This window comes from Cetorhinus maximus, chromosome 14 (genome assembly GCF_964194155.1).
Source record: "Cetorhinus maximus chromosome 14, sCetMax3.hap1.1, whole genome shotgun sequence".
Taxonomy (NCBI): domain Eukaryota; kingdom Metazoa; phylum Chordata; class Chondrichthyes; order Lamniformes; family Cetorhinidae; genus Cetorhinus; species Cetorhinus maximus.
Window position 1 is genome coordinate 39,621,996 of NC_135892.1, and position 22,232 is coordinate 39,644,227.

Below are 22,232 nucleotides of genomic sequence, written 5' to 3' on the forward strand. Positions count from 1 at the left end.
GGGCCACAGGGTGAGGATCACAGGATAGGTGAGGTGAAGGTGGGGTGTGGTCAGCAGCAAGGGTAAGGGTTGGCTCTCAGCAGACCCCACCTTCCCGATGCCAGGCCCCTGCATCAGGCACTGGAAGCTCGCTAAACACCTCGCATTGGTTTGCTTATTGTGCTCCCCACTTGGTGAGTCGACCAACTGCCTCTGGGTTAATGCCAGTCGTGGCTGGGTGAGGCCCTAGAGTAGGCATTGATTGTCCACTTAAGGGCTTCAATTAATGGTGGGGCCGAAAGACCATCCACGACCCTTTCCACCATGGACTCAATCAGAGTGGAGGGTTCCATTTGTCGCCCTGCTGCCCGACTAGATGCCACCAAACTTGCCCTGGGGGAGGGCATTAAATTGTGTGTGTGTGGGACCTTATTCTGCACAAATTATCAGCTGCCTTTGTGTACATATCACTCCAAAATTAATTGAATGAGTTATGAAGTGCTTTGGCTCATCCTGAGGATGTGAAATATAGCATCTTTCACATCCTCTTTCCCAAATGCTTCAAGCATTAAAATTAAATTGTAATCTACTGTTTTTGTCAGCAGCTGCAAAATAATTATTCCACCACAGGTTGAAACACAGACAAAAAAATTGATACAAAGACTAGAGACCCACCACCTGCTTCCTTCACCCTATTCCCACCAAACTGCAGATCAGCCAGTTTCCCTTCCTGGCCCCCGTTTAGTTGATACTATTGACGTTTCTTTCTCCTCAGGTACTGTTCTTCTCCCCTTCAAATCTGCCTTCATCACCATAGTCTTCTAAACAAAACACCCTTGACCCTTATGTCCTTGCAAATTAACGCCCCACCTTCAATCTTCCTTTCTCTCTGATGTCCCCCAAGTGCAGATCTATCTTTCCCAAACTTTGTTGCTATCCCTCCAATCAGGATTCTGCCCTGCCACGTATTGAAATGGCTCTCATCAAAGCCACAAATGACATCCTTTGTGACTGTGGCCATGGTAAATTATTCCTTCTCAGCCTGGGGGGCTGAGAGTGGTGTATTGAAGGGGGAGATGGCTGCATAGTGGTATGTCCTTGTAATCCAGAGACCCAGCCTAATGCCCTGGGGACATGGGTTAAAATACCACCATGGCACCTGGTGGAATTTAAATTTATATTCATTCATTAATAAACCTGGAATTTGAAAAAAGCCAGTCTCAGTAGTTGTGACCATGACAACCATCATTGAATGTTGTAGAAACCCATCTAGTTCACTAACGTCCTTTAGGGAAGGAAATCTGCCATTCTCACCTGGTCTGGCTTACATGTGACTGCAAATTTACAGCAATGTAGTTGACTCTTAACTGCCCCCAGTTCAAGGACAATCAGGAATGGGCGACAAATGCTGGCCTTGCCAGCGACGCCCAAATCTCATAAAAGAGTGAAGAACCTGCCTGCAGCCTTTGACATGGTTGACCACGGCACCGTCCTCCAAAGCCTCGATCATCTATCTATGGTGGGACTGCTCTTTCCTGGTTCCATTCTAATCTGTCCAGTCCTGGCAAAAGACTCACCTGCAGTGACTCCTCATCCTACTGCTGTACTCTTACCTCTGGAGTCATTTAAGGAACTATCCTTGCAGCACCCCCTGTCCCCACCCCATTTCTTGTCCACATGCTGCCCCTCAGCACATCGTCCGAAAACACACAGGCTTCTGCGTGTATGTTGACGATACCCAGCTGTACCTAACCAACACCTCTCTCGACCCTAGATGTTTTGCCGATGTTCAGTACTGAATGAATGGATTGTTTTTCTACTAAATATTGAGAAGACTGAAGCCATTGTCTTTGGTCCCCACCACCAACTCTGTTCACTAGGCACCAATTTCATCCCTTTGCCTGGCAAATGTCTGAGGTTGAACCTGACCATTGGTGGTGTTTAATGTACCCTGAGATGAGCTTCCAACCACGTATCTGTTCTGTTGTCAAGACCACCTACCACCACGCCTACAGCAGACTCCAGCCTACCTTAGCTTATCTGCTGCTGAAACCTTCATCCATACCTTCGTTACTGCTAGGCTTGGCTCTACCACTATTCTCCCAGCTTGTCTTCCATCATACACCCTCCATACATTTGAGGACATCTAAACTCTGCTACCCGTATCTTAATTTGCACTTCCATTCAGCCATCAACCCTGTGCTGGTTGATCTCCCTTGACCCCCGATCTGATATGAGTCAAGAGGGAGACCATTCGGCCCATACAGTCCAGGCCAGCCCTCTGTAGAGTAATCCCATCAGTCTCATTCCTCTGTTCTATCCCTGTTGCCCTGCAAGTTTACTTCTCTCAAGTGCATATTCAATTTCCTTTTTAAATCATTCGTTGTCTCCGCTTCCATCACTGTTGTAGGCAGGGAATTTCAGATCATCATCACTCACTGCATAAAAGTGTTCTTCCTCATATCCCTTCCTGTATCTGTTGCCTAAAACCTGTGTCCCCTTGACCTTGTACCATCAACTAATGGGAACAGCTTATTGTTGTCTGCATTATCTAAACCTGTCAAATTCCCTCAATCCTGAAATCATTCTGGTAAATCTCATCTATGCCCTCTCAAGAGCCTTCACATCCTTCCTAAAACGTGGTGGACAGAACTGGATGTAATACTCTGGTCATTACCTAACCTGAGTTTATTAAGGTTTAGCGTAACGGATGTTATGTTTTGTACTTCTTTAATACTCAACACCTCTACTTATAAAGTCCAAGATCCCATATGCTTTGCTAACTACTCTCTTAGTATACCTTGCCACCTTCAAAGATCTATGCACATGAACCCCCAGGTCCCACTGTGACTGCACACTTTTTAGAACTGTGCCATTAAGCATGTACTGTCTCCTCCCATCCCTTCTGCCACAATGCATCAGCGCACACTTCTCTATATTAAATTCCACCTGCCACTTGTCTTCCTATTCTTCTAGCCTATCTGTATCCAGTTGCAGTGATTGGTATCAACCTTATTATTTGCCACAACTCCAAGTTTGGAATCATCCGCAAATTTTGAAATTTTACTCTATTCCAATATCTAAGCCATTTATATATATCAAGGGGAGAATTTTCTCCCCGCCGGGGGGGTTTGGGCGGGAGCGGGCAGGTGCGCAGCCATTTTACGTGGGCGGGCCAATTAAGGCATGCATGCAAAAGAGCACAGAAAGCTGCCTCAGGGAGATTATTAAAATTTTCAGAACTTATAACTAAAGAAAAAAAAATTTTAAGACGTCCCCTCATGTGAAAGTGTCACATGAGTTGGGACATGTCTATGAATATTAATAAAAATTTTTATAAAACTTTAAATACCTTCATGAAATCTCATCCCGCCCGTGGATGAGGTTTCATGATAAATGCGAAGGCTGCCTGGGCTCTTCGCCTGCCCGCTAACCTTAAGGTTGGACAGGCAGCTCAGTTTATTGTTTTAATTGATATTTAAATGGCCTTAATAGGGCTTTGACAGTTCAGCAGGTGCGCAACCGACATGGGTGCATGCCCACTGAACTGAAAATCTGAATGACGCGCGGTGACGTCAGGACACACACCCGACGTCACTGTGCGCCATTTTACGCATTGGCAAGCGGGCCCTGCCCCTGCTAGTGGAGCTGAAGCTTCTGGCTCAAGAATAGCAGAGATCTGACACTTGGGAAACACCACTGTTTACCATCCTCCAGTCTAAAAAACAACCATTTACCACGACTTACTGTTTTCTATCCTTAACCCAATTTTTTGTCCAAACTGACACTGACCTTCCTTCTCCACGAGCCAAATTTTGTTAACCAGCCTTTTAAGCAGTATTCTATTAAATGCTTTCTTAAAATCCATGTAGGCAACATTCACTGCATTGCCTTCACCAGCCTTCTCTGTTACTTCATCAAAATATTCACTTAGATTAAAAAAGCATGATCTGCTTTTTACAAATCTGTGCTGGTTCTCCTTAATTAACTCAAAGTTCTCCAAGTACCTGTTAATTTTTTCCCTGATTATTATTTTACAACCTTACCCATCACTGATGTTCAACTGACCAGCCTGTAGCTACAAGGAATTTTCTTTCACCCTTTCTTGAACCTGGGCATCACATTTGCCACTTTCCAATCCTTTGATACTTCTCCCATATTAGGGATGATTGGAAGATTATGGTAAGCCATTCGGGCCAGGCAACTTATCCACTCTAAGCATAGCTACCTTTTCAGTACATCTTGTCTATTAATTTTCACCCATCCATTACAGCTTCTACCAGCCTTTTATTGGCATCTGCTTCCTTAGTAAATACCAAACAAATACTCATTAAATATTCTAGCCTTGCCCTGTGGTCCTGAGCATATATCATCCACTTTGCCCTAAATAGTCCTCTTGCTGCCCGCATACTATTTAGATGCCAGAAGATTTTTGTGTTCCCTTTTATGTTAACTGCCAAACTATCCTTGTATTCTCTCATTACCAATCTTATTTTCCTCTTCACTTCCCTTCTCATCTTACTGTATTTGGGTTGGTTCTCACTTGAAGAATTCATCTGACATACATTATGCACCCTTTTTTTTTGGTTCCATCACATTCTCTATCTCCATCATCCAGCCTTGGCTGTCATTCCCTAGCATTTCCCTCTTGTTGGAATGTACCTTGTTTGTACCTGAAACATCTCCTCCTTAAAGATCACCCATTGTTCCAATACAGTTTTTACAGTTAACCTTTGGTTTCATTTTCCTTGGTTAGATCCCCTCTTATCCTATTGAAGTTAGCCATCTTCCAATTTAAAAGTTCTCTTTTACATTGTTCTTTGCTCTTTTCCATTACTAAACTAAACCTTATGCTACAATGATCACATTTACCCAAGTGTTCTCCCACAGACACTTTGTCCATTTGGCCAACCTCATTTCCCAGCACCAGATCCAGCAATGCCTCCTTCCAAGTTGGTCCGAGAACATACTGGTCAAGGAACTCCTCAAGATCGCATTTCAAAAATTCCTCCCCCTCCTTAGCCTTTACTGTAACATTAATTATAATTACAGTCCCCCAGTATCACTCGGTATCAATTCTTGCATGTCTCTGTAATTTCCTTGCAGATTTGCTACTTTTTTTTCTCTCTCTCTCTCTATTTGGAGGCTGATAGAATATCTCTAGTAGCGTGATCAAATACTTTTTGCTTCTCAGCTCTAACAAGATGGATTCTGTCCTTTCCCACTTAAGGACATCCTCTCCTTCCAACACTACAATGTCTTCCCTAACCTCCCTTTTTCTCTTCCCTATCTTTTCTGAACACCTTGAATATTTAAGTGCCCAGTGCTCACAATTTTTAAGTCATGTTTCCGTTATTGCTACTACATCATATTCCCAAACACCTGTTTGCCCTCATAGCTCCGTGCTCACCTGCCTTAATCACCACGCTTTATGCATTTACATTCACAAATCCTAAACCTCTCTTTGTATTCCTCCTAGTCTTCTTAGAGGTGTTCAAAATCAACAGATGAAAGAAAAAAGCTGTAGCCTTTTTTATGAGTAATGTAATATATCTGCTCCTATAAGGGTAAAATAGTTTGCAAGATTGATTGTTACAGGACTCAAGTAAATATTAGTATTTTTTTAATAAGACTGCTTGCCTTTGAAGTACTGATCATTCATTAAATTATAATGAAGACTATCTGCCCTCCATGTTGGATGCTAACACTTGTTACTTACACAGTGGCGGTTTAATGGAGGATAAAAGGCCAAATTATTTCACTTCAGAAATGCTTCAGCACCTAAAAAAATCTTCCAGGGGCTAGATTTTCAGCTTGGCGTATGGGCACGTGCCCGACACGCATGAGTGTAAAATAGTGCATGATGACGTTGGGTGAGCATCCCAACGTCATTGTGCACTCGTGCGATATTTTGGTCAGTGGGCGTGTATGTGGCAGCACTCCCACCAACAATTAAGAGGGCTGTTGAGCCCATTAATCTATAAATTAATTAAGCGGCCTTTGGATTTTTGTGGAAACCTCATCCGCAGACAGGATGAGGTTTCCGATGTTAATTAAAAATTTTTAAAACTAATTTTTAATATGTCCCTGCTCGTGACAAGGCTGAAAGAAACTCATTTTGAATGTGACTGTCCAGGGTGTGCTCTGCCAGGTGTTTCTTTAAATCTGAGATTTACTGTTGCCTTAAAGGGGGTGTAACTGGGAGATTAATTAGGGGATTTTTGTAGTTATTATAGCAGTAATTTTGTAGATGTATATACGTGTTTACAAGTTTTTTGTATGAATAAATGTTTAGGGTCATATAGGTCTACAGCACAGAAAAAGGCCCTTCGGCCCATCGAGTCTGCGCCGGTCAAACAAGTACCTAACTATTCTAATCCCATTTTCCAGCACTAGACCCATAGCCTTGTATGCCATGGCATTGCAAGTGCACATCCAAATACTTCTTAAATGTTATGAGGGTTTCTGTCGCTACCACCCTTTCAGGCAGTGAGTTCCAGATTCCCACCACCCCCTGGGTGAAAAAATCCTTCCTCACACCCCATCTAAACCTCTTGCCCCTTACCTTAAATCTATGCCCCCTGGTTATTGATTCCCCCATCAAGGGGAAAAGTTCCTTCCTGTCTACTCTATCTATGCCCCTCATAATTTTATATACCTCTTATAAAACCCTCTTGAGAGTTGGTGGTCTTATTACTACTAAATTCAAAGCCTGCATCTCGAAACATATAAATTGCAAAAAATGGATTATGACGTTTGCTTCAAGTTTCCTTCTGGGGTTTGAACAACTCAACCTTTACCATTGGCTGAGTCATCATAATTTTCATACAGAGTCACATGAACGGGGACATGTTCTCATTTTTGAAAACTTTATTTTTAATGTTAAAAATCATCAGCTGCCTGAGGCAGCTCTGGGCCTTCAGGGAGCTTTCACTGAGTGCACACACGCGCATGTGCACACTTCAGCGCTCACGCTCCTCCCACCCCCCCCCCCCCCCACCCCGGCAGTGCTGAGGTTATCAGCATGCGTTTCACACTGGCTGGCCGTTAATTGGCCAGCCAGTGTGAAATCACGGGCGGCACACTGTTGCGCAGCCACTCCTGGGCCTGCCCAATGAGGGGAGAATCCTCCTCCAAAGTGTATTAGGTTGGTCATTCTTATTAAGTCAGTTTCTTTGGAAATACCCAGTAAGTCTGTCAGTATTCTGCTGGAATTTACACACCCAAATTATCACAGTTGTTTTTTTCTCGTTGCAGATGCTGACCTGTTTATTTTATCATTTTCTGTTTCATTTTGATTTCCAGCGCAGCTTTTCCCTATTATCTTAAACTCTCCTTGAAACTTTTTCAGAGTTAACGAATTACGTGACCCAACATATCAATACAGAGTGGACACAAGTAACTTCCAGGTGACTAATACTCGATTCTGAAAAGCTCATAAATGCAGCTGAGATAAACTTAGTGAATATATTCTCATGTAGATAATGCCAGAACCCTTGGTTGAGTGATGTCTTTCAGCAATTAGTTTTTACATTGTAGCGACTGTCACAGACTGAGATATTACTAGTAATTTTTACACCAAACTGATTCTGTGATAGTTAACTGACTATGCAAATAAAAAGCTGCATGTGCACGAAATTTACTAAAATTGCCTTTGTAATTTTGGCTTGAATTCTGTTTGGGGATGCAGAGCAAAAGGGCCATGTGGGCATACAAACTGCTGGATGGCAGGGTGAACTTCAGCTCTGCAGCCATATTTTTTAAAGTTCATGGGGACTGACTCACATGAGAATGAGCCTGCCAATTTACATTGGTCAGTGTCTTCATGCCTCTAGTCTCTAAACGATGTCAAGAAATTTGATGTCTGAGCTTTTTTTTAAAAATAGCTTTACTTAGAGCTGCTAAGGGTAGAATTTGGACAAATTTCATTTAGACCTAGCTTTGTTTTCTATGATATTATGAAACTCTCAAACATCCTTGGTAGTGTGATGGTACTTTGTAGATAAGATGCCGTATAATATCTGTTCTAACCTCTAGAATGCTTTCATATATCACAAAGCTGACCGCATAGATATTTGAATTAAAAAGTTTTGTCAACTGTTAATAGAATGCATGTTTTTGTGTAACGTTGCATGCTGATCTACAGCTTTAAGCACACTCTCTGTTTATATACTAGCTTGTTTCAGTTGGTATTGACTTCCCTGAGTCTGGAGCCCCGTTGCAGGCGTGCGTAATCTAGGCTGATAGTTTAGTACAGGACCCAGAGTGCTGCATTGCCAGAAATACTGTCTTTCAGATGAGACTGTAGACTGAGATTCTGTGCACCTGATTGGAGAGTTTGGTCATTGTTTGGCCAATATATTCTCTTCCCTATCACCACCAGAAACTGGTACAAAAACAGAAACAGAAATACCTGGAAAAACTCAGCAGGTCTGGCTCTTCTCCACCGATGCTGCCAGACCTGCTGAGTTTTTCCAGGTATTTCTGTTTCTGTTTTTGTTTTGGATTTCCAGCATCCGCAGTTTTTTGTTTTTATCTCAGGTTAACTGGTTGTTCACTTACTGTTTGTGGATCTTGGTATGTAGAAAGCAACTGGCATTTTGACTGATTGACAACTAAATTGGTTAATTGGTTATGAAATGCTTCGGGACATTCTGAGGACATCAAGTACTGTATAAATGCAAGTTTTTTGTTTCTTGTATACGGTCTTGTGGGATTCAAGTGATGTATTGAAAAGATATACCAACTTGCCTTGTTATATGAAGAAAATGCCCTTATTTTCAATTTTATTTTTGCCACTGTTTTGTAGGGAATGAAGATTTTCTTCCTGATAGTGGGTTCCTTGTATATACTATACCTTGTTTTCCTGATTGTGAGGGCCTGCTCTGAACTGAAAAATATGCCGTACTTTGGTATGTGGAATTTATTGCTGCATGAAATTTCTGCTAAAATATTCACTTATCCGAAATGACTGAGAATAGGTTTGGTTGCATATGGGTGTATTATTGTTAAACATGAACCAATATAAAGGTTAATCCAAGTTCTCATTAATTTGCATCTATCTATAGACTTACTGCCAAAGTCAATTTATATAGTGGTCCTGATTTAACATCCTGGCACTGGCATGGGACACAATCAGTAAATGTAATGTGGACAACACTGAGGTAGAAATTAGTTTGAATTTTCCTCCAATTAGTTGGACATTTCTTTGTTCTCCATTCGCACATTAGTGGAAACAATTTTTGACTATTTAATGACAGTAAGGTTCTTTGGTTTCATTCACCCATTTAGCTGCTCTAACTCTCAGCACTGCTTCAGTTCACCATGTTACAGTTACTCGGTTGCTGGGTGCTGCTGCTCCAAGTTCTGCTGAAAATGCTTCAGTCCTCTTCTCTTCTCCCAGCACCTTACCCACCCCCATCTAAAACTTTTCCACAAATCACTCCAGTGCTGCATATCTATACTGGCAGGAGGGGGCCCTGGCGCACCTGGGAGAGGGAGGAGCAGTATTGCTGCACAAAATTTAGAGGCACAGGACTCTTGGGCTGTAAGAAAACAGTGTATGTTGGGTCACTGATTTAGGGTAGGCATGTAAAGATCATTTTAAACATAGCTTGAATGCATTTTAACTATTTCAATTAAGAAAATGTAATACTTCTATGGAAGTTTGTGTCTTGCTGTGCTTGTACTGTTTGTTTTATTGAGTCTTTTATTAAATTCTGTTTCCCAGTTTCACTTCTCTGTTTTAATATAGCACAAATCCCATTCTAATATATTTCTGATGGGCGACTGACATCTGTATATGCTTTTTGTTTCAGATCTCCGACTGAAATTTTTGACTGGGCTAACATTTATTGTCCTGGTAATAAGGTAGGAGAGACCATAGGTACAGATGGAAGTAAGCCAGTTAAATAATAAAGAAGCTATGGGGGCTAAATTGGGCCCATTTTCAGACAGCCTCCTAATATTTTAAAATCCGTCAGTGACGTGGCGCAAATGCACTGGAAGCCATCTTTAAGTATGTGTGCAGTTAATAACTGCTGGCAGCATGTAGAGCATGCAGATTATGACATCAATCAACACGCAATGGTGAATTGATGCCAGCACTGCCCTTTTGGAATGCCATACTCGAGTCTATGGCCTGAATTAACCTCGTACTGCTGAATGGATTTTAAATACATGAAGAAACTACACAACTTAAAACCTACTTAAAAAGATCATGAACTAATTACAAGTTAGTTATTGGATTGTTCCTTCTCGCTGTTTGTGCAATTGTATGTGTTTGAAGCTTTCCTACACTTGAGTGGGCGATAGGGAGTAGTCAGGCTGGTGATTAAGTGCTTTTTTTGTTAATTTAAAAGCTTGTGATGGAACAAGTTGCTTCCAGACATAGGTGACCTGAGTAGGTCTTCCTTTTACTGTGGGAACGCAGGGGAAGATGCTGGAAGAAGGATTTAAGGGAAAAGGGCTCTTAACAGGAAGCCATATCTACAAGGGCCTTCACGGAGCATTTTTCTTGCCTGAACTTAAGTGAGGACCAATGGACTATCTTCACTTCACTAAAGAGACCATGACTGAAATATGACAACTGCAACTCAAGGCAGGACAAAGACCACATTGCCTGTGGCTTTTAACTTTTATGCGTCTGGCGCCTTCCATGCTGCTGCTGGAGATATAAGCAACAGGTGACAGTTTGCAGGATAAGCGAGGTCACTGAGGCTCTCTATACAGAGACAACTTCATCTCATTCCCTCTTGTCAGAAACAAACAGATGGAGTGAGCAAGAGGCTCTGCATGCATGGCAGACTTCACATGGTACATGTTACCATCGACTGCATGCGCGTGGCCTTGTATGAGCCTCGCGAACTGAATCATAAGATATTCCATTCCATCAATGTGTAGAGTTATGTGAACACAGGCAGTGCACAATGCAGGTGAGTGCCTGTTATCCTGGTAATAGTCATAATTTTTTCATTCTGTGGCAGTCCTCTGTGCCACCTGTATTTGAACCACCACTATAAATCAAAGGCTGGCTACTGGCCGACAAGGATTATCCACTGATGACATGGCCCAAGACACTGGCCTGGAACCTACACACAGGCGCATAGTACAGTAGGCCTACTATCAGAGCTATATTGCCATAAGGAATATTATAGATCATAGTAATCGGCATCGTCTAGCAATGCTTCAGCTGCCTACACTTCTGTAGAGGAGCCTCTCCGTACACAGCTGAGCAGTATCAACATTTATGGTAGTATGCTGTATATCGTTGCGGGAACAGCCCTTGTGACCGTCACCATCAATGAGCTAGACAGGAAGGAGCAAGTAGAAATTACTTTCTGCTCAGGTCCTACATGGTGAAATAATTACTGAGTGAAATAGTTATGAACCCCATAGAGACTTTTAAATAACTTTTAAAAAGATATTTGAATTCCCAGTGACTGACTTAAAGGAATTGCATGCCAAAATTTCAAATTTCAAGATTTTTACTCTTAACAAGCAAGGAACATTACCTAGTAGGTGACTAGTACTGTAAACTACAAAAAAAATTACCTTAATTTGCAGTCTTAACATGACCAATAACCCCACGCTGCATATATATACTTTCCTGCATGCTCTGCACAGCTTACAGTCTTTAAAGTACATTGTCCACAGTCACTTCCAGATTCCAGTGGACTCACGTCTCCCCATTTTGCCAAGTAACATTGAGCGACTGTTGAAAGGCGCTTCCCTCAGTTTTCAAAGAATTCCCGAATTGTTAGCCCACTCCAGTGATTTCTCCTCCCAGCCTTGCCAGGGAAAATCTTCCAGAGTCTTTAGAGTGCCAAGAGATGCGCCTCTTCAACCAGAGACTGTCCTCGCTCCTACATTCTGCCTGTTAGTTCACAGAAAAGCAGCACATTCCTCTCTGCTGACTACAGTAGCGTCAGCCTTTTGTCTTTCTGAGAGACCTCTCTCTTTCTGTCCAAAAACTCCGGAGGCAAAGGCCTAGATTTTCATGTAGATTCAGGAAAACTCGACTTCCGCACTTTTGCGGCTTCCAAACAGCACATACGACCCGTGATTTTGCTCGGGATTTTTGTTACTCCATGCAGGGTTTGCAGTGCAGTTTGCTTGCCACGGTGTAGGACAGGAGGAGAGTGGGTGCCCTCACACTCTCCACCCAAAGCCTATGCCCCCTCAGATCCACTAAGCCCCCCCAAACCTCCATAGCCATTCATCCAGCATCTACTTTGCAGTCCTCTGGAATCATGTAATAGCATAGGAATTATTTTAAATGCAGGTGTAAAAGATATTGTCACATGGGGTTTAATGTAATAAAATTATTATTCAAAGGTTTGTCATTGATACTGCTAAAACACTTCTCAATTGGAAAAAAAATCCTTTAAGTAGCCATTAGGTTGTGTAAACAAAAAAACCAGCAGGTACTCTGAAACCTCATCAAAGGCTGAGTATGTTATCACAGCCTCAAAACAGTCAATCATTGCTTTGTGTTAACAGAACTGAGTACTCCAAAGTTTTTGGAACTCAGCCAAGCATTCATAATGACCACAGCTATCAAAAAAAGGAACTAGACAGGTGACAGGGATGGAAGCAGGTGTTTTCCTCAGAGGGGACAGCAAATTCATACCCCAGGGAGCCATTGCTCTCCCCTGGTGTAGCACCTCAGCAATCCTAGTAATCTGTTGGAGAACAGATTAGATTTCTGTGACACCCTGGAAGCCCCTTTGTCAGTGGTATCCAGAGCCATAATGGCAGCAATGAGAGCTTGCAAGGCAGCAGTCTAAAGTTAATACCGCAGCACTCGGACCTGCTATGCAAGTTTGTACTGTAATACAAACTGTGACATTCAACATCAGATGCTGCATTATGGTGTGTTGCACAGGTGTGGGTGTGCTGGTGGAAGTGACCACTTGTTCCATGTTGGAAAGGATAGAAGTGTTGGTGCTGAAACCTTCCATTCTCTTTGACATTGCACTAAGCAATTGAGCACATTCACCTGTCAACCGCCTTCTGTAGTGTAGCCCATCAAAATTCTCATCTGAGTCTTCTGTAGCAGAACCAGTGTGATATCTCATCCTCTGGTTAGCTGGCATCTGCATTACCGTGCCCCTCCCCCCCCGACTCGTGTGCCTATGTCTCACTATGTGCTTATCCATAAGAACATAAGAAATAGGACTAGGAGTAGACCATGTGGCCCCTTGGGCTTGTTCCATCATTAAATACTGCTCATGACTGATCATCTGTCTCACCTCTGTTTCCTGTCTGATTCCCATATCCCTTGATTCCCCAACCAAAAATCTGTCTTAACTCCCTATTGAATATGCTCTATGATAGTGCATCCGCAACCATCTGTAGCAGAGAATTCCAAAAATTCACAACCGCCTGAGGGAAGTAATTGCTCCTCATCTCTATCCTAAACGGTTGACCTCCTTTATTCTGAAACTGTGCCCTCCATTTTTAGATTCCCCAGTCAGCGGAAATAACCTCCGTGTTTACCCTGTCATGTCCCCTCAGGATCTCGTACCTTTTAACGAGATCACCTCTCATTCTTCTGATCCCTCTCATCCTAACTTCTAAAATATGTGCAGTGTTAACTCTAGAACCTGGCATTTTCTAGTGTAAGATCAAGTGGTGACACTTGTTTATCTCTCCCTGCACTGACTTGGAAGGTTCAGTTCTTGGGTATCTGATATGACTAAGGGACATAAGTTAGGTTGTGTTGGGGCAAGAGGAGAATGCAAAAATTGTGTATTGTGTCTGCAGCTTCCAAGTCAGAAGAGATTGTGGGATGAGAGGGAAGGATAGTTAAGTATGCAGATACTCTCCCCATCAATCGCTTCAGATCTACCACTGACCACCGCCTCAGTGATGCCCTTTCCAGTGATAGCTGACATTGTGTCCTCAATGGAGGATAAAACATGCAGGTACGCTTGTCCTCCTTCAGTTCTTGCTGCTGCTGGCTGTTATGCGCCAGTCTCTCCTGCAAGAAAGAGGGAACTATGTCAGCAAGTGTTCTGCAATATGTGTGGGTGATGTGGCTGCCATGATTAGATAGCTATGTGCGAGATGTGAGTTATGGGTGTGAGGCTTGCCACATTGCTAAGTGAATGTGGGCAAGATAAAGCATATGAATGTTAGGGTTGAGTCTTGATTGATTGAGATTGTATGTATGGGGGTGCTGTAGTGAATTGAGCAGTGTATGGGACTAGTGGTGCAGTTAGGAGAATATACCATTTAAAGATGAACACACTTAACGTGGCAATTAGTGTGAGATCATTAAACTTCTTGCACTGCATCTATGGTCTAGGAGGAACACACTTAGCATTGACATCCGGCACTATTATTTCCACACTGCCTCCTGAGCATGTGTCTGCAGGGCCTTCTGTGCCTCTGTGGAATCAGGGCATCTCTCTTTCTTTCTTTCTGCCTCTTCCACTGTTGTGTCTAAAAACCTTAGTTACACGGTCTCTCAGATGCTCAGTCATTGCTCAAAATGTTAGCACAGAATCCGTTTTCAAAGAATTTCACACCACTTATTGCAGCCACAACGTAGTTCTCCTTGAAAGTGGTGAAGGCCACTTATGAGAATGCAGAGAACCATTAAATGTTAGAATAATGTCTGACCATATTTCTTGATTATTTTTCCTCTTGAAATCCTAACTAAAGCAAATTTTTCAAAAATTGGGTTGGTGAAATGTTGGTATGACTATTTCAGAAACTAATATCACTTTAACTGCCCTTAACCTGACCTGAGATTTTTGCAGTTACACCTCATTTTCTCAGTATCACTTTAAACATGTAATTGTAACATTTTCTTTCTTCTCTTGATAATTATTTTTGTTTCTTAACTTTTTTTTCAGCATTGTAATATTATACCTGAGGTTTGGAGCAAAAGTTCTGCAAGATAACTTTGTAGCTGAGCTCTCAACTCATTATCAGAACTATATCCTTTAGTGTGCTTCAACTTGATTTCTGATGGTGACTAATGTTTAGACTGCAATAAAAAATTTGGATTGTGATGTAATACTAGCTAGTGCAGGTGTATAAAGATGCCAAGCCTATACAAGTTTAGCATGTAATTTATGAGGAATTCCATTTAACGAGAGTAAGTGGAATTAGACTATATTTATTCGATCTTAATTGGACAAAGAAAAAATTCTATAGGACAGACTTGCAGTGGAGACTGAAAACTGGGGTCAGCTATGGCGGGGCATTTGGGAGGGGTGGGGCAACAGGGGTGTGGTGGTCACTCAGGTTCAGACAAATCATTAACATCTGTAAGAAAACTTCAGTGAGAAAACCCTTGAGAAGGATAGTTTGAGCAGGTGTATTTTTATGTAAATTCAGTTACCACCTCCTAATATTTGGGACAAGTGGAGAAAGGCCAAGCAAGTGCAGCATTGTTAACTTTCCTAATGTAATGATGAATATTTCATTGTTCTTAAAATTGTCTTGTGTCAAATTTCTTGTGTTGAGCCAATGCTTATTGTCACAGAGTGTTTTTTTAATGTTTAAGTTATTTTTAATATTGCATTTCCATGTGTTTGATTCACTTCCTTTACTAAGGCTACCAGCTGAATTTTTATCTTTCTATGGCCTGCTGAACTACTACCTGTATACATTGGCATACGTTTATTCCCCTTCAAAGAATGCCATGTATGGTATGTGAAACTTTATACATGATGTGGTGATTGGCTGTTTGGCTAGCCTTTGAATGAACATTGCTACAGATGTGATACTGAGGATTTGTCAAAACGCAATATAGAAGTTATGTCCAAATAAAACTTTGGTTGAAGTTAACAATTGGTTGGATGAATAGAATTTTATTAACATGATGTTGGAACAATCTTTTTGAGGCAAATTACCATTGTGGTTAAATTTCTGCCATCTTCAAAGAAAGAAAAGAGCCTGTATTTTATACAGTGCAATTCACGTGCTCCATATGTTTAAGTGTACTTCACAGCCAATTAAGTGCTTTTGAAGTGTAATCACTATTAGAATTTAGGGAAAGACAGCAGCCAATTTGTACACCAGAAAAGCAATGATATGAAAAAACTTGGCTTGTATTTCCTTTAAGTTTAAATAGTGAACTAATTGAGATGTTTAAAAAAAAGAGTATTCAATAGGGTAAATACAGAGAAGCTAGGGGAGCACAGAAGTGGAGCATAATATTAACATGAGAGTTAGGTATTCATGACTAAAATCAGGAAGCACTTTTCACACACAAAATAGTGGGAACCTAGAACACGTTTCCCTCAAAGTTACCAATGCTAGTAAAATTAGAATTTTCAAGGCTGAGATCAATAGATTTTTTGTTAGGAACAGGTATAAACACATGTGGATTAAAGGAGGGCAAATGAAATTGAGATACAAACCAGCCGTGATCTAAATCTGAGAACTTGGGGTCAGAGCAGCAGTATGGAGAGAGTAGTGAGTTCCTGAGAATAGGCCTCAATCGGAGACTCAGAAGGTAAGGGAATGTGAATGTCAGGGAGAGGTAAGCTGACATCAGCACAGGGAAGGAGCTGATTGGTGAATAGCTGGTGAGATCTTTTGAACAAGTCTTCAATCTATTTCCAGTAAGTTCGGATAGTAGTCTACTGAAAAGAGGGCGTGTCAGTTCTGTTAAATGCACATTGTGTGCCATGTGTGAACTCCAGGATTTTTGTGGAGCAGTTTCTGTGCAGGAAATATTGTCAGCTGGAGGGGCTGAGCCTCTATTTTGGAGCTTGAGCAGCAGCTGGTGTCTCTGCCATGCATCTGCGAGCTATGTGGATTGCATGTTTCAGGAGGATGTCACCCCACCCCAGCTTAAGAATGTATAGACAGAGGACTGGGTAACCACTAGACCAGTATTCAGTTCTGAGTACTGGTGAGAGTGATGGTCCTTCTGTGGACTGCAGCTGGAGCCAAGTACAAGGCACCATGGTGTACAGTGGAGAAAGAAGGAGGTCAGAAAATAAATAGTAATAAGTGGTTCAATAGTTAGGGGGATAATCGGGTGTTTCTGCAGATGTGATTCCAGGATTGTGTGCTGCTGATGCCAGGGTCACTTGAGTCACTGCAGAACATTCTGAGGGGGGAGGAGCCAGAGGTTATATTGGTAGCAATGACATAGGTAGAAGGATGAGGTCCTGCAGGCAGATTTAGGGAGATGGGAAAGGAATTAATGTGCAGAATCTTAAAGGATCTCCACTTTACTCTTGGTGTCACATGCTAGTGAGTAAAGAAATAAGAGGATACTGCAGATGAATGCATGACTGGAGAGATGGTGCAATAGGGCTTAAGATTTCTGGCCAAGGAACAGATACTGGGGCTATGTGGGACCATATGGGTTGTACGTCATCAAAGCCAGAATTGTTGTGTGGAGGCTTGCTCCTGTTGTTTGGGAGAGTTTAAACAGGGTTGGCAGGGCTATGAGAATCTGAGTGTGGATTGAGAGGGAGAGAAGCGAAGCTGGAAATGGAAGGCAGATTATTAAGTGAATATTTAAGGCAGAGGAAACAAAGGCTTGGAAATAGACCATAAAGGAATTTGGCAGTACTTAATGATATATACTTCAATACAAGGAGTCTAATGGACTAAGGAAACAGATAGACACTTTGAGGATGATATCACAGCTATTACTGAAATATGGGATAAAGAAGAGCAGAATGAAGCTTAATACAGAGAAGTATGAAGTGATTCACTTTGATAAGAAGAACGTGAAAAGAGAATATAAAATACAATTCTAAAGGGGGTGCAGGAGGCACCTGGGTGTAAATATGCATAATCATTTAAGATTGCCTGACGGGTTGAGAGAGGGGTTAATGAGGCATACAGCATCCTGGGCTTTATCAGTAGGGGCATAGAGTACAAATACAAAGAGGATATGTTAAACCTGTATAAAACAGTGGTTCGGCCTCAGTTTAAGTATTGCCTGCAGTTCAGGGCACCACACTTTGGAAAGGTGTGAAGGCATTAGAGAGAGTGCAGAAAAGATTCAAGAGGATGGTACCAGGGATGAGGAACTTCAATTACATAGATAAATTGGAGAAGTTGGGACTGTACTTATTGGAAGAGAAGGTTGAGAGGAGATTTGATAGAGCTATTCAAAACCATGAGGGGCCTGGACAGAGTAGAGTAGATGGAGAAACTGTTCCCATTAGTGGAAGGATTGAGAATCAGAGGGCAGAGATTTAAGGAAGTTGGTATAAGAAGCAGTTGCAATATGAGGGAAAACCTTTTGGTGCAGTGAGTGGTTAGGATCTGGAATGCGTTACCTGTGTGTATGCTGGAAGCAGGTTTAATTGAGACATTCAAGAGGGATTTGGATTATTATTTGAAAAAGGAAGAATGTACAGAGCTATGTGGAGAAGGTGGCAGAGTATCACTAGGTGAATTGCTCCTTCAGAGAACGAGCCGAGACACAACAGGCCTTATGGCCTCTGTTCTGTAGTCATTCTGTCAAATAGCTACTTGAAGGTAAATCAGTGGCAGAGCATTGGGGGGCATTCAAGGGGAAGATAGGGAAGGTTCAGAACAATTATGTTCCCACAAAGTAAAAATGTGAGACACTCAAATCTAGACTCACAGGATATCAAGGAGCACAGAGGGTAGGATAAGGCAAGTACCAAAGGGCAGGAATGGGGATGTTTGCTGATGATTGCACAATGTTCAATACCATTTGAAACTTCTCAGATTCTGAAGCAGTCCATGCCCGCATGCACCAAGAGTTGGGCAGCATTCAAGCTTGGGCAAGAAACATTCACATCACACAAGTGCAAGGCAATAACCATTTCTCCATGATATTCAATGGCATTATCATTGCTGAATCCCCCGTCATTAACATCCTGAATGTTACCGTTGATCAGAAACTTAACCGGACCAGCTATATATATACTGTGACCACGAGGGAGGTCAGAGGCTGGGAATTTTCCTCTTCACTCCCCAAAACTTGTCCACCTTCTCAGAGGCAATTAGACATGGGAACAAATGCTGGCCTCACCAGTGAAACCCACGTCCCAAGAGCAAATAAAAATGTAGTGGTTTAGATTAAATGTAGATTAAGAAGTTTGCAGGTGTGACCACAATTGGACTGTGTGGTTGACAGTGAGAAAGGAAGCTGTAGACTGCAGGAAGATATATATATAGTTTGGTCGAGTAGACAGAAAGGTGACAAATGGAATTCAGTCTGGAGAAATGTAATGTAATGGCTTTGTGAGCGAAACAAGGCAAGGGAATACACAATAATTGATAGAATACTGAGGTGTAAAGGAACATGGGGACCTTCGAGCGCATGTTCACAGAACCCTGAAGATAGCAGGATAGATAGATAGATAGATAATGTGGTTAAGAAAGCATTTTGGATACTTCGCTTTATTGGCAGAGGCATAGAAAGTAAGAACAGGGAGGTTATGCTAGAACTGTAAAAAACACTACTTCGATCACAGCTAGAGTACTGTGTATAATTCTGGTCACTGCATTATGGGCAGGAAGTGATTGCACTATAGAAGGTTCAGAGGAGATTTAGATCATAGAATCATAAAAATTTATAGCACCAACTGGTCCATTGTGTATGTGCTGGCTGACAAGTAGCCATCCAGTCTAATCCCACTTACCAGTTCTTGGTGTGTAGCCTTGTAGGTTATGGCACTTCAAGTGAATACCCAAGCACTTTTTAAATATTATAAAGATTTCTACATCTACCACCCTTTCAGGCTGAGAGTTCCAGATCCACCCTACCCTTGGGGTGAAAGGCTTGCCCTTCAAATTCCCTCTAATCCTTCTATTTCTTACTCTAAACCTATGCCCCTTGTTATGGATCCCTCAACCAAGGGAAATCTATCTAGATCTCCCATGGTTTTACAGACATCAATTAGGTCTCTCGTAAGCCTCCTTTCTTCCAAAGAAAACAGCCCTAGCCCATCCAGACTTTCCTCATAACTAAAATTCTCAAGTCCAGGCAACATCCTCATAAATCTATTTTCCTAAAGTAGCTCTTTAGGGGGCTCTTGTGAGTTTTAAGTCAGAACAAAAATGATGAATCTTACTTTTGTAGCCAATCATATGACTTTCATAGTAATAAAATGCTGCTGTTCCCTGGACATATAACTTCCACCAAATGTTAGAATGTCATTGAGCTCAACTCTCACATTACAGTGGGTATGAATGAAATTGAGTGTTCAAGGCTAAAAGTAAAAATTACAGGCTATATGACATTGCATGCACCTTCCCAGTTGAGATATTACACTCTAAAATGATTGCTAGTGTTTCATTCATTGCAATTTAAGTCTTTGCACCAAGTAGTACACAACTTATTTTTAGATTTGGATTTAAAATTGCAGTATATTTTCAATGCCATCTAATGGGGTGGATACATGGACCGGAGTTATTTTAAAAATCTAGTTACATTTCAAACTAAGTTTGGCCCAATTTAGATGTGTTTACAAAACTGAAGCCACTTGCAGCTCCTCTTACTCCCTCACTCGCTTCCTCCTTCTCGCCACCCATCTCCCAAGCCCTCACTCACACTGAAGGTTCAGCAGAGGCTAGAGGCAAGTGAGAGAGGCGGTGAGCGGGAGGGTCGGGGAAGGAACGGACAGGCGGCAGGGTTAAGGAGTGGGAGAGGCGGCGAGAAAATGTTAATTTTTTTTTACATTTTAAAATTTATTTTGTTCTAAAAAGTATTTCATTTATGAGTATAGGAATTTAGGATCGTATAGCATTTCAACTTTTCAATATTTTTTTCTGACAAGAAAGATCTTACAGAACCTAATTACGGGTTTTGCATTGGTTGTAATGGGAAAATATGATTTGCTTATGTTATTTCAATTAAAGTTGCACTTTTCAGGAATGTAACTACAATGTTTAGTGATAAATTACTGTACCTGGACTCCAAGAGTTAAATTAGGAGGAGAAATTGCACAAACTAAGGAATTTAAAGGGTTAGGGGGTGATTTGATCAAAGATTTCAAGATATTAAAGATCGGGTAAATAGAAACTATTTCCACTGGTTGGGGTGTCTAGCACTACTAGCCAGAACTTTCAGGAGTAAAATTAGGAAATACTTCCTCACGAAAAGTGTGGTAGAAGCTTGGAACTCTTTTGCAAATGGCAATTAATGCTAAAGATTGATGGATTTTTGTTAACCAAAGGTATTAGCGGATATGGGAAGTTAGGTCATAGATCAGCTGTGATCACGTTGAATGGCAAACAGGCTTTAGAGGCTAAATGGCCTACTCCTGTTACTATAACTTTTACAAAAAGCCAGCACAAGCACAAAGATCCAGACAACCCTTTGCTCTCCCCCCACCCCCCACTTTAAACCAGCTTATATTTCACCCCTCTCCCAACTTTACTCAGTTCTGCTGAAGGGTCATGAGGACTCGAAACGTCAACTCTTTTCTTCTCCGCCGATGCTGCCAGACCTGCTGAGTTTTTCCAGGTAATTCTGTTTTTGTTTTGGATTTCCAGCATCCGCAGTAGTTTTTTGTTTTTAACCCTTTGTGCTGTATCATTCTGTGAATTACCAACAGACTTTCATCTAAGGCATTAAATATTACTTTTTTCTTAACACATCACAAAGAGCAGTGAATTTTTGAGTACATAAGCTGTGCTATCTTTTGTATATTTAATTTTTGAGACGATACATTCACCAAACACAAGGTATGATAGTCAAAGCTGACTCATGATGAGGCTGCCTGGAATGCAATCAAGTGTTTCAGAGACCTGACACTTTTTTCAGTTAGAGCACAATTAGCTATTTTGGTGTATTGTGAGAATGTTGCTGTTTTCATGGCAGAATATTGCAAGAAGCTGCAGATCTTTAATGTACTGGGATCTGTACCAAGTAGGAAACACTAGCCTCTCTATATTGAAGAACCGTTACATTCATTTGTCAGATAAGCCTTTGTAGAGAAAGTTATTTTAATAATATTCTCTCTCCTTAGAATCCCAGCTAAAGGATAACCCAGCCTTTTCCATGTTAAATGATTCTGATGATGATGTGATTTATGGGTGAGTTAAACGCTACCATGGCTTAAGACCATAACTGGTTTTATTATTAACAACTGGGCCATTTTTGACACTTGAATCATCTTGTGTTTGTGTTGCTGTCGTTTGCCTAGAAAATTTTGTGTCTTTTAGGAATGTAAAATTTTAGTTCTGGAGGCTTTCAAGTGCTAATTGGAAGATTATTAATTTACTGTTTGGCTTCTTCAAGCATTGTATTTAACGCTGTGCAGTGCTTCTGAGGGATTGTCTAGGAG

General features: G+C 41.5%; 1 protein-coding gene across 3 annotated transcripts in view; it reads left to right on the forward strand.

Annotated features, from left to right (window-relative positions):
- Positions 1–22,232, forward strand: part of tmem181 (transmembrane protein 181) — a 148,044-nt gene that overhangs the window by 123,355 nt on the left and 2,457 nt on the right. For all 3 annotated transcript variants that reach the window (XM_078556831.1, XM_078556830.1, XM_078556829.1), the window contains 6 exons: positions 7,331–7,388; positions 8,789–8,891; positions 9,798–9,849; positions 14,844–14,926; positions 15,555–15,644; positions 21,915–21,981. In XM_078556831.1, the coding sequence (XP_078412957.1) occupies positions 7,331–7,388; positions 8,789–8,891; positions 9,798–9,849; positions 14,844–14,926; positions 15,555–15,644; positions 21,915–21,981 (453 nt within the window). The remainder of the gene's footprint in view (positions 1–7,330; positions 7,389–8,788; positions 8,892–9,797; positions 9,850–14,843; positions 14,927–15,554; positions 15,645–21,914; positions 21,982–22,232) is intronic.